This window comes from Lytechinus pictus, chromosome 6 (assembly GCF_037042905.1).
Source record: "Lytechinus pictus isolate F3 Inbred chromosome 6, Lp3.0, whole genome shotgun sequence".
NCBI lineage: Eukaryota > Metazoa > Echinodermata > Echinoidea > Temnopleuroida > Toxopneustidae > Lytechinus > Lytechinus pictus.
The window spans coordinates 16101290-16115016 of record NC_087250.1 but is presented as its reverse complement, the minus strand read 5'-3'; the positions used below and the strand labels follow the sequence as shown (position 1 = coordinate 16115016).

The window sequence follows — 13727 nt, the reverse complement described above, 5'->3', positions numbered from 1 at the left end:
AGTTAGAATACTGATTTTCTATTATGATTTGAATATTGTTTGTGACAGATCTTGCAGTTTTTGATAAAGTATGCTTTAAGGGGAGGGGGGATTTTAGGGGCAATTCTGGCTGTCTTGGGGGCGATATCCCCCGTCACCCTCATGTATGTTCTACCATGATCACTGAACTGAATGTAACACATTGCTTGCTAGAAATAGGTGAACCCTGTATCATATACATGTAAACTGTACAGTAAATTCAAATTGAGTAAAACAAATAATAAAATCTTAAAGATAATGCCAGTTGTGGTAACGATCTCAAAATGATTTTTTACAGAATCCAATATAATGACCATCCAAGTGCCTGTTTGTATGAAACAAAAATATGTGCTAAAGCCAAGGATTCTGGAAGAAATTGTGTAATTGCTGAGAAATAAGCAAAATAAGCGCGGATTCTGGAACTTCTGATGGGGTTTTTATTCCAGCAATAATAATATACATGTACACTGTCCCACATGTGCCTATCTGTGTTGGCGATCTTCAGTGTGATTGTTTTTCAGCTTAGATTTTATGATTTCACAAAGTTCAGTTTATGTAACTGTACCAGATCTAGATCCACGATGATATAGTAATACTTATTGGTTTTACAGGCTTTCTCATGAAATCAGTGTTTTACTGCAACTACTATGATGGGGGGACCTAAAGCTACGCACTCTGTTTTCAAACAACAAAAACTATCCCAATTTTAATATTTCAACAAATTATCTTTCACTAATTTGTGGCAAACATTATAAAGATCATTAACCAAGAAGAAAATATCGCGAAACTCACTAACACGAAAATCCCGCCGTGTTTTCCGAACACCTCTTGATTTCGCCGCCCGATGTAGAAGGGGTCCTAAAGCTACGCACTCGATTTATCTTGCAAAAAAATAGTATTTCCTGTGCCTCAATTTCTAAAATATATTCACATTATTATAGGATAAAATGAAATTAAAGTGAATATAACTCCAAAAATCCAAATAGTTGTTTGTTTTCTCTGCATTTAGAGATTTACTGCAACCTCTGTAGAAAAAATTGATTAGGAATCGTTAGTCACTCTGCAGTCACAGTTCCACACACATTTGCCATAAAAACTGCATGCGCTATGAGTGGTGCGTAGCTTTAGGACCCGCGCAGCTTTAGGACCCCCGACCATACATGTAGCTTTTAATAAGATGTCCACCGGTCCATAATGAGAGGTACACAGAGGTACACAGCACCACCATGGATAAAATAGCATATTCCAGGATTTTAGGATTTGTCAATCTTCATGAAATTTTGACATAAAAACCTAAATAAAAGATGATTCACCTAATTGTACAATAGTGAAGCTTCTCTTAATCAACACTTTCTTTCCAGGGAGCCAAAGAACATGTATGATTTTTCTATGTACAGTCAATTTAGTTCAAATCCAGTTGCATTCATCAATGCATACATGTGTTTTTATAGTATGTATATATATCTCAAAATCAAAATTCATAAAAATTTGGAAATTAAACAGCAAATTTTGAAATGTGCTTCTCACTTTACCAGTCAAATTACAACTGACATTCAACCTAAAATATGACTAGATTCATACACCCAATATTGACCTTTCCTTCCTAGGTCAAACTAATGTACACTGAAACAGGCCCTAAATTTTGATATTTTAGGGCAATGTCACTTTTCTATAGATCTACATTTGTACATATTGGAGGGCTTATTTCTATATCACAGTACAAATGGGAAAACAATTTAAAGGGCATATATTCCAATAACACAATGAATGTTCTTCTGGTCATGTTTGATATAAATACATCAGGGTTCCCAGCTTTTCAAGAAAACAAAATTCCCTGATTTCTCCCTGATGAAGTTTAAAAATTCCCTGATAATTATTTAAATACATTCCCAGTTTCTCATGTAAGTTGCTCCAGTGAATTTCTTGTAAAATAAAAACACTAAAAGAAATACCATAACCAGTCATTCAATGGATGTTGTTTTTATATGCAACAAAACAGAGTCTGGTATTTTTTTATCAAATTCCTTGATTTTTCTGTGACTGGTAAAAAGAAAAAGAAATTTCCCTGATTTCCCTGATGGGCTGGGAACCATGATACACGTACATCTACAATGTACATGTAGTTTGTAATTTAACAAATGCGCAATAATAACAAACACCATCCAATCAGATTGAACAGTTTCAATAGCATTTCAGCTGTGGTTACATACATGTCATGAGATTGCCTACATGTACTTGTTAAATGTACATGTACATGATGATTTCTGCTTTTGCATCGCCTTTTTAACTTCAAAAGTCTCTATCTATACACCCTATGATATGGGAGTAAAAGTATATTTTCTGAAAGGAAATTCCTCAAGGACCCCATAGAAGAACCGTGGTATTTTGTTAATACCGCTGAAATGGGCCATCCTCCATGTTTTTAATTTGAATGTATATATTTTATTATTTTTATATGGAAATGAATACAAACAAACAATGAATCCAGATATACGCACTCAGAAATAACATTAGGTGTAAAGGTATACAGTGTATTAGCGTTATATTGTGTTAAATAGAAAAATATCAACATTTTTTCAATCTCATATTTGTGATCATAATATATACAGTCCCCCTATGACCAAAATAATCATATTTCTGTACAGTACAGAGTCAGACCTTTCAAAATTTTATTCGGGTTATGGTCAAGAAATTACTTCAAAATCTGCAATGTTTTTTCAAGAAAATGTATATTGTGTGTGCTATTTTTTACCTGCATTACCAGTACAGTATATCTGCTGTGTTATTGATTATTGAATTATAATAAAATTAAACCGAATAATACTTCCATTGATTCTTCACATACATGGTATTGATGGTCTGAATGTCTCTGACCTGTGCCATTTGAACTTTATAATGTATTTTTAAAACAAAACCAAGTATTACTTTCATACTACCTGTGCATACGTTTCCTGTGTTTTTTTCAAAAGTTACATTAAAATTATACATGTACAATGTATTAAACTGTGAGGAAAAAATGTGTCAATATGATTCATCCCCCTCAACATTTTTCATGTTAAATACGCCGTGCAAATTTTTTTTCACCGTGTCGCCCGTGAGTTTTTTACTTTCTACATGTAGTCTCGTGCAACTTTTGAGACCAAAATTGCAACCCACGAGTATGCGGTTCCGAAATTATGCAACATTTCGTATTAGTGCATGCAGACCCAAAATTCCTCAAAAATGTGAATTTGTGTGCAAATCCAATTTAAATAGTGTTTTTAGCTAAACTTCATTCTCCTTGTACTGAGAAAAACCTCGATCAATTTTGGATCACACTGTATGCCATGGGCAATGTGTGTGCCGATTTTTGTCGCGATCACACAACTGATGGCCGAGATCAAGCACCCCACCCCCCCCCCCCCCCCCCCAGTCTTCTAAGGCATCGAAATAGCACAGTCTACTTATAGGGTTAATATCAGAATTGTGCAGATAAATGTACATGATGCATACGTGGATGCATACGTGTATGCAGAGATTATTAAGGGCACTGCGCAAGTAGCATGATACCACTCCATATTTATAAACAATAACAGACGCAGATGATCAGACATTCAAAATGTTAGAATTCAAATCCTCGCACCATCTTTTCTTAATCATCTCAACACGTCAATAACGAACAGGCCAGCATATAAATGTACGCCTACCAGGCAAAAAATATATTTTTTTTTTTAGGAGCTAGTTTTCACAACTGATTGCCTAAAAAAAATCTGCAACAATGGATAAGCATAAACATTGCAGAGAACAGAGAATTTTGAGGGCTCATTTTGTATTTTCAAGGGCTCTTTCAAGCATTTTGGGGGCGAAATTGCCCAGAGCCCCTATGTGGAGCGTTGTGGCCCAGTAGATTAGTCTTCTGTTTTTTAAACAGAGGGTCGTGGGTTTGAATCCCAGCCATGGCGTAATTTCCTTCAGCAAGAAATTTATCCACATTGTGCTGCACTCAACCCAGGTGAGGTGAGTGAGTACCCGGTAGGAAGAAATTCCTTGAATGCTTGAGCGCGTAGGCAGCCCAGCTAAAGCCGGGGTAATAATAGCAAGACCCACTGGGAGAACAGTTTTCAGAACTAAAGTGCCCCGTGGCTTCCCTGGGTAAATACCTATATTATTATTGCAGGGTGCTACATAAGCACTTGCCCGATTGCCCGGGGCAAGTAAAAGTTAGAGTCGGGCAAGCGTTTTGAAGTAAACACCAAAACCACTTGCCCGAATAGAGAAAGCAAAATTCTCACAGTGGAATGACCAAAATTAGGGTTGATATGATATGGACCCTAATTTTGGTCATAGCGGGCAAGATAAAATCACTTTGGAAAAAGACATGCAGTAACAAGGTACATCAGTTCATGTCAAAAGAGAGAAAAGAAGTTCAATGGTTCATAAATCCACAATACTTTCTTTTGAAGAGGTAAAAAAAAATTTCAAGGATTTTTTCGGGCAAGTATATTCCAACTATTTAAGAATTTACTTGCCCAACTGGGAAAGTGCTTCTAGAAAGTTATGTAGCACCCTGTTATTGTAAATTTTCCCAGAGACCTACAAAATTTCAATGAATATGTACATAATAGGGATCAAATGCACTTACTTCCAATCGTAGACGGTATCAAAGGTGAAAGATTTCTTCGGTTCTCCCGGAGCTCCTTTAGGGTTGGTGACCTCTACCAAACCTCTCTTATTATCCATTTCAACGATCCTCCTATGACCTTGAGATATCTCCTTAGAGTTCAAAGGTCGACATCGCACCACCACCTTCACTGATTCTGCATTCTTCTTTGACTGTAAAAAAAAATCAAACAAATACATTACCATCATGCAGGGGTTTTGCCTTTTAATTTAAGAAATTGCAAAAAACAATAGAATACATAGAAATTTATTGATAAGTATGATTTTGCATACTAATCACGCATAAATTACTTAATCACTAAATAGCAATTTGCATGAAATAAATTACTAAACAATTTTGTAGATTATGTCCCAGACAACCTGCGCGCCAATTTTCGGCGCGATCGCGCGGCCAACGGCCGCGATGCTTAGTTAGACTGGGAGGCCCCCCACCCCCCGCCATATGAACTTCCAAAACACCCCGGCCTAGATAGGGGTTAAGTCATGATTATAATTATTATTGTCTTGCAATGTATCTCACTATCATTTACAAAATTGGGAAGGTTGAAAGATGTCAAAATTCAATATGATTCTATGGTTACCCAGGTTAGACAGTGTGTACAATGTAAATGTACTTACCATGATGTCTGCTAGTCAGATTTCAATGAAAATAGATCCAAATAAAAATGCAATCTTCTATCCTGTATAACATTGCATAACGGAGCAAGGCATTCTGCAAGATAAAAGAAATATACTGTTATTAGTGTAAATATTGCGATAAGATACAATGCACTTGACATGCATGCACATACATGTAGGTTGCACAATACATGTAGGTCCAATGCAAACAGAATTGTAATGAAACCCAACTCAAAAATCAAACGCAACTGAATTCTTAACCAATTAATAGAAGCATGTATTTAGGACTTGAGTCTGATATTTTTTTTTTGTTATAGGGCCTACTGCTTTGTGTACCGGTATGTTCTCTTGCTGTAATGGGCCCATTTCAATGGAAGTTGCAAAGGCTGTGCATACTGTATAAAGAGATATTATGAGATGCTGAATGAAATCTGTTGGTAAATTGTTTATCAACCTTTTCGCATACAATTCAGTATAGTTTACATGTAATTGAAAGTTGAAGACCGCCGATGGCAATGGCGAACTCGTTAAGTGTTTGCGTGTTCCTCCTCCTCCGTCATCTTCTCTCTTTTCAACAGTTCTCAGTAGACACGTCTGTCTGAAAATAAGGATCGTCCTTGTTTACAAGTGTTTTCTTCATTATTCCAAATAAAAATTCCAGTAGAAGAGTCAGAAACAGAACTCAGAGACAGAGGAACTCTACAGACAAAAAAAACAGAAAAAAAAACAGGAGCCTTGGCTTGACTTGTGTTGAGAAGGGGTTCTTCTCCTCCTTCTCAAGACAAGTCAAGGCTCAAGCCAAGGCTTCTTATTTTTTATTTATTTTTTTTTTCTGTAGAGATTTCGTCTTTATTCAGAACACTGAACACAAGATCAGTAGACGGAGTAGTGTAAAACCCCCTAACATCGGACGTTCGAAATATCGGACGAAAATGACTTAAACTCCCTCCCGACAAGTACAGGGACCCACACTGGCGGGGGACTTGCATGCATGTGAAAAATGTACCTGCTATTGAACTGCACACAATGTAGATCCAGGTTACTGCTAAAAAAAAATATTCCAGGGGTAAAATCCATGATTTTGACTTCCAAAGATTCCTATGACCCTTGCTAATTATGGACTCCAAATGTTGTAACCCGCAAGTGAAAACCCGAACCGTACCGTCCCGTATAATCCAATAATTTGCAAGCGGGACCCGCTGACCCGTCGGGTTTTAACCCGCAAGTCAATTTAGCTTTGAAAAATGAAAAATATTATTTCTGCAATCCCCACACTATACAGGCTCAAATCAGGAAAATACTAACTACTAACCTAGCCTAGAGTGAATTTACTTACAATTTGCAAATTCGCCTTTTATTCCGGAGAGAAAATGTTTTTTGGGGTGACTTTGTACCACGAAATGGGTACGCTCTGATCTCGAAATTGAAAGCATTACGCAATTAAATCCTCTTATTGGAGCCGCAGCTCAGCGCGCGCTAGCTAGCCCAGGCTGCCCAGCAAAGATCGGCAATGTTGTTTTTCAGTCCAGGTCGGTCGACACAGCGACTCACAACAATCATAATTACAATATTCAATTCTATGGGACCTCGTCTATAAAGTAATCGAAATTGAAATAAATACCAGGATAATGATACAGTCAATTTTTTCTTCTTGTATGTCTCCATATTATTTCCTTCTGTTTTTGTATTTCTTCCAAATATTTGTAAACTAATACAAACGTGCACGAGGGCGCCGATGAACTTTCGTAAACAGCTCATGTTACTAGTGCTTAGCTAGCTTAGCTAGGCTTTTATTTATTTTTCATCTCTCTCGATCGATCGGTCAAGAGAGAGGTATTTGCAAGAAACTTGCAATCCATTGCAATCCAATTTTACATCTTCAGAAATCTTAAAGACTTTCAATCAATTGTACATCGGAAAAATTAAGAGATCTGGGCATTCAGGGTGCGGGGGCGTAAGTTTTCATCAGAAAATGTATGAAATAACGAAAAGGAGGGTTAGTTAGCCACTAGACTAGACCAGCTTAGCATATCTTCAAAAAAGGGCAGCTAACACTCTCACCTGACCGCACGCTCTATCAGGTCATGACCTAATTTGGCAAACAACTGTCTCACTGCCGTGCACCGCAAATCCCTCGAGCTCAAACAGCGAGCGTTGCCGTGGAAACAGGCTCGACTCGCCCCACTCTCTGCCACGTGGCCTATCACTCGCTCCTTGCCAGACATGATTACGCAATGTATTCTGGCTTCTGTTTACAATCTCCGAACACATCCCCTCTCTCTCTATCTCTCTTTCTCTCTCTCCCCCTCTCCCAGTCGTAAAACATTCCTTTCTCTGACTGCGCTGCACTGGCGCTCCTTTGAAAGAGCAACTCGATGTATTATGTCGAACTGTCTCAGTCCTGTTTACTGTTCACAAGACAAAAATACGCCGGCATTTTTTAAAAGGAAATATCTACGTCTCTAAAAGAATCCGCCATGTAAAGAAGCACATGATCCTAACTCAATTTTCATTGTTAATGTTTTTATTATGCGTCATTACTTCTCCCTTTTTTTCGTATGACGGTCTGCGGGTTTGAGAATGAACTCGGCCCGGCCTGCAACCCGCGATCGGGGGCATACCGGCAGGTTAACCCGTACCGCAACGGGTGCGGGTTACAACATTACAGTCCAAAAGATCGATGACCAAAAAAAATCTTGTAAGCAGGAAGTGATTTTCGCCAGAAATACCGACATCGTACATGTTCGATCTATCACGGCGGGAAATTCGAAACCCTTCCAAATATGGCACTCTCCTAAACATTGGCCGATTGAATTGGAAAGGCGTGCTGTTGATGAGCACGCACTTATTTATTTTGAGGTTTGGAGCCTGATTTAAATCGCCAAAATCGCACAAGTTAACTCTACGCGGCAGACATTTGGAAACTGCGTCCGATATTTGTCTACTGAAAAGACTACTAGTGCGTGAAACAGGCTCAAAACGAAAAACAACAATCAACATATTTGGCATAAACAAGCTTTGGGTAAAAAGTAAATAATTTCCGTTTACCATATTTTTCAATTTAATTTTTTCAAGACGTTAGTATTCAACGTTTGTACTACGGAAATACACTCTATTTTTTATATGATTCAATGATTGTCTTTTTGCTGATATTTGGGCACTTCATATTTGGGCACGTCCGATATTTGGGCACTTCATATTATTAAATACACTGTTTTTATAGATCCTGAGCTTAATCAAATATACATACACATCTACCTCGAGCGATGTTCATGCAGGCTCCACTCCACTTCACTACTGGCTGCTACACTACGCTCCACCTGCCCGAACATCGGGACGGTGAACCAGTTCGGATATACCGAGTAACAAAGGTGGGATCAAATGGGAAAATATTCCACTGATTCGTAAAATATTTCCCAAACTCTTGGAATATTTCTGGTATTTTCTGAGCCATCCAATATAATATAAATATTCATGCTGTTTGACCAGCGACGCGATGTTTTGAAATCGGCCGTGAATAATTACATGTGAGGAATTAGATACTGGCCCAAAATCACAAATTTGAGGATGACCGGAGGATGGACACAGCGTGAAATAAAGGTGAAGAGTAAGAAATAAAACTATTTTTCTTTCTCGTTATATTTTTTATCTATAATTTTTACAATAAACCACCATTTGATCCCACCTTTGTCACTCGGTATATCCGAACTGGTTCACCGTCCCGATGTTTGGGCAGGTGGAGCGTAGTGTAGCAGTAGTGAAGTGGAGTGGAGCCTGCACGAACATCGCTCGAGGCCGAGGTAATGTACATCTAAAATCAAAACTGATAAAATACGACCAGCTGCACATATATATAAGCTAAACAAAAGGAATCAGGGACAACTCGGACCACGGGACATCTCAGACCGTGGGCCGAGTTGTCCCACCCGTTTCGTGATTTTTTTTCCACAAACTTGAGTCTATTTTTCCGTCATTTCCAAATTTCTTGTAAAGATTTTCTAGAAATATGGTCTGTTGGTAATGTTCTTCACTTTCTATTACTTTTTTTTCGCTGAAATTAAAAAAAAGTGTAATTTTTGGAGTTTTTCGACAGCTCGCGATTCCCATAGGCGCGCGTGTATTAACTGTGTTGGTGCTCGGCTCGGCCCCGCTCAACAACTGACTTGATTTTGTGATCATTTCTCCTCAAGTTACCACTTTTATCGCAGAAGATGGACTTTCTTGTATTCCATTAATTCCATTTTTTCATCACAAGGATAAAATTTGGTGTATATGCACGATTCTGTTAAAGTTTTTCACCTTTTCTCTCTGGTCGTAAGAAGCGAACAACCGATGAACGGTCCGCTGCTCTTTATCGCAATTCTACGTAGCTCGGCAGCCGTAAATCAACCGACACTTCGCAATTACAACCAGTACTTAATTCAGTGCAATCCTGGTCACAATCAAATAATATGTCACTCAATCCTTCAAAGTGTTTTACCTTACATATTACTTTTATGAAAAACCCCATCACTCCTGAGGTTCTTGCCATTAATAACTCTGCCTTATGTAATTTAGAAAGTATCAAAATTCTTGGAGTTATTATACAATCTAATTTGAAATGGAATTTACATGTCGATGACTTGGTTAAAAGGTGCAATAGAAAATTATATATGTTAAGGAAACTGAAAAAGTTCAACTTACCTTTGAAGGATTTAGTGACAATATATATGGGTTATATACGACCAATTTTAGAATATTGTGCTCCAGTTTTTCATAGCAGTCTTACAGCAAAACAAAATAATACTATTGAAAGAATACAACGGAGAGTTTGTAAAATTATCTTAGGACATAACTACATCACATACACAAATGCATGTCAGGTATGTAATATACCAACACTTGAGGAGAGAAGACTGACACTGTGTAAAAAATTTGCAAAATCACTTTCAACTCATCCTTTGTGTAAGACATGGCTACCTAAAAAAAAACATACAAACATATATCTTCGTCGTATAAACAACTACCAACAATTTCCAATAAGAACAACACGATTTAAAAACAGTCCATTGCCTTTTTTGGTTGACATACTCAACAAAAGATGAGTGTGTAGACTAGGAAAGGCAATGCAAAATGGTCATCCCCACCCCACCATACAGTTATTTTTGTCATTTAAATAAGTGTCAGTCTCCTCTCCTTCAAGTATGCAATTATCATATTACATTCATTCTTTCATTACCTTTTATGCTTTATTTAAATTGCATTAACTTTTAAATGTATAGCTTTTTGAGTGCATTTTACTGTGGTTTTTACTATGTATTTAATAATGTGCCAACACCAACTTGTAAACATGATTTTTCCAGCTCTTGCTGTTTTCTCATGTATGATTGTTAACATGTTTGATTATCAATAAAGACCATTTTTTAATTGAATTTGAAATGAATTGAACTGGCGGGGTGGGATTCAGCCCGAGATGATGGGAAGAGGGGTGGAGGTAATTAGGCGGATGGGAGGAGATGGACATGAGAGGAGGGATGAAGATGATGGTAGGATCGAGGGGTGGAGATAATGAGAGGAATGGAGGTGATGGGAGAGAATGAGGCGAATGGGAGGAGCATCCCTTTCAAGAAAATAAAAATGAAATTTATATACAAAATAAATAGGCCTAAAAATATTAAGTTTAATTAAAAATCAAGCCCCCAAAGGAAACATTTTTTATTGATGGCTACCCTCAGCCCGGCATGCCCACACATCTACACCGCGAATATTTTTTCACATTTTGGGGCAGGAGTGAAATCGCCCCGAGCCCCCACCCAGGTAAAAATATTTTTGTGCGACTCAAACATCCACACCACAGTCACACTCAGAGTCAAAGAAATTGAAGGGTATTAATTATTGCAACTTAAAACTCAGCTCTCTACACCAGGGAAACTCAATATAAAAAATGAAAATAAAATGTATAAAACAAATAAAAAGGCCTAAAAATAATCAATTTGATTAAAAATTAAGCCCCCAAATAATTTTTTTTTTATTGATGGCTACCCTCAGCCCCGCATGCCCACACATCTACACCGCGAATATTTTTTTCGGGGGAATGGAGTGAAATCGCCCCGAGCCCCCATCCACGCGCCACGTTAAGTATTTTTTGTGCTACTCAAATATCCACACCACAGTCACAATCAGTCGAAGAAATTGAAGCATATTAAATTATTACAATCTTAAAGCTCTACACCAGGGAAAATGAATATAGACAAAATAAAAAAATACATACCTATATATTTACAAAAAAAGGAGCAGAGCCTATAGGTCACGTCCCGACCCCATTCTTCAAGCTCTAGTTCACTCTCTCTCACTCAGTCAAGCTCAGCTCTTTGACTGTGCACGCCCACTTCCATTGGGGATTCGGGCTGAATCCCACCCCGCCAGTTCGGCGGCCGAGCTACGTAGAATTGCGATGAAGAGCAGCGGACCGTTCATCGGTTGTTCGCTTCTTACGACCAGAGAGAAAAGGTGAAAAACTTTAACAGAATCGTGCATATGTATACACCGAATTTTATCCTTGTGATGAAAAAATGGAATTAATGGAATACAAGAAAGTCCATCTTCTGCGATAAAAAAGGTAACTTGAGGAGAAATGATCACAAAATCAAGTTAGTTGTTGAGCGGGGCCGAGCCGAGCACCAACACAGTTAATACACGCGTGCCTATGGGAATCGCGAGCTGTCGAAAAACGCCTAAAATTACACCTTTTTTTTTAATTTCAGCGAAAAAAAAAGTAATAGAAAGTGAAGAACATTACCAACAGACCATATTTCTAGAAAATCTTTACAAGAAATTTCAAAATGAGGGAAAAATAGACGCAAATTTGTGAGAAAAAAAATCTCGAAAAGGGTGGGACAACTCGGCCCGCGGTCCGAGATGTCCCCTTGGTCCGAGTTGTCCCGACCCCAACAAAAGAACACTAGCAAATTTAAACAAAATTTTATTATTCTGGCACTGCAGTGCTCGTGCTCCTTCCAATTGAATTCCCCCTCCTTCATGTCCTTAGTTCTGTTCTGTAGTTCTTTATATTTCAAGACCAAGACAGTTCAAGTTCTGCCTTGTTTTTTCTGGCTTCTCTTCCTCCTCTTTTTTATTTTGCTGCTCCTTCCATTCCTTCTCCTTCATAATACTCGTTTCACCCTTCTCCTTTGTCCATTTACCACCTTTTTCTCCTTCATGCTCAGCCTCAGTCAGGTAGATCTAACAGTAACAGTTAGATTCTATGTCATGACTATTCTTCTCAATTCTTATTCCGAGTTTTGACTGGCAGATAAACCAACATTTTTTCCAATGAACAGGACTGAGCAAACATTAATTCCAAAAATATGCGATACTTTAGGCATTATTTCGCAGCTTAAATAACATCTTGATGCTTCAAAACATAAATTTCTCCTTTTAAATTATCTACTTCACACTTACCTTAATTGAGATCATTGAAAAACAACGAAAACTATGAAATTCCTGCCCATATCATGAAGCATTTATCCGTAGTTCGGTGAAACAAATTTAGACGGTCGGAATGTCATTTTCCACAGCTCTTGTGCTGCTGCCACCTCGCGTTGAAAGTGAGAAAGGTCATCAAGAACGTTTTGCAAACGTTTGATAGGGTGGCTAAAAATACTAACTAGATTTTGATTGACTTAAAAGAATATGTTTATAAATACCTAACGATATAGGAAAAGATACGTCGACAAGAAATTGTTGACACATATTAAAATTGGAACGATACAGAGAAGATTAGCATGGCCCCTTGCACAAAGATGACACGCACAATCGTGAAGCGTTCCTAATTTTTTATTTTCGTTTTTTTTTGGGGGGAGGGGGTGGGGGTAGGGTAGGGGGATTGAAACAAAATGTAGGAAAATAAACAAGACCGATGAGAGTCGTCAAAGAATGACGACATTCATACTTTTTATGATGATTTCGGAAGTTAGTTACATGCAAACAGCTGCTCTCATCCTGAAATCTTATCTCCTTTTTCTTATTGGTTTATAAAGAAGTAAGAGGTGTGTATGTCAATTCACAAAGACTTACAATCATTGTTAATAATGCATAGGTGGATTCAGGGGGGCGCGAGGGGTTGCCTCCCCCCCCCCCCCCCCCCCCCCCTCCTATTGGCGGAGCCCAAAAAATGGGAAGAAAAAAGAATAAGAAGGGAAAAGAGAGGAGAAATAAAGAAGAGGGAAAAAGAGGAGGAAGACGAGTGAATAAAAATATGGTGAGGGGAAGACTTAGAAAATAAGAAATATATATTTCATATCACTGAACAATATTTTCGCTCGCGCTTCGCGCTCGCATTGCATGTTCGATGAGATACATATCTTGCTCAACTAAATAGGCTAATATAGAGCTTAAAATATCATATTTTAAGCCAATGTACAAATTATTTTTCAACTTTTATTTCGAGCTTT

At 37.9% G+C, this 13727-nt stretch overlaps 1 protein-coding gene and 1 non-coding gene across 2 annotated transcripts in view; one reads left to right on the top strand and one right to left on the bottom strand.

The window, feature by feature from the left end:
• LOC129263255 (kinesin-II 95 kDa subunit) overlaps positions 1–12861 on the bottom strand; it is a 50830-nt gene extending 37969 nt beyond the window's left edge. The window contains exons 1-3 of the mRNA XM_064101044.1: positions 12736–12861; positions 5296–5389; positions 4640–4830 (exon numbers count right to left, since the gene is read on the bottom strand). Coding sequence (XP_063957114.1) covers positions 4640–4830; positions 5296–5298 — 194 coding nt within the window. The 5' untranslated portion in view covers positions 5299–5389; positions 12736–12861. The remainder of the gene's footprint in view (positions 1–4639; positions 4831–5295; positions 5390–12735) is intronic.
• Positions 12862–13002: 141 nt separating this feature from the next.
• LOC129264021 (U6 spliceosomal RNA) lies at positions 13003–13111 on the top strand. The gene has a single exon (XR_008584827.2). It is a non-coding gene; the product is annotated as a U6 spliceosomal RNA (small nuclear RNA).
• The last annotated feature ends 616 nt before the right edge of the window (positions 13112–13727 follow it).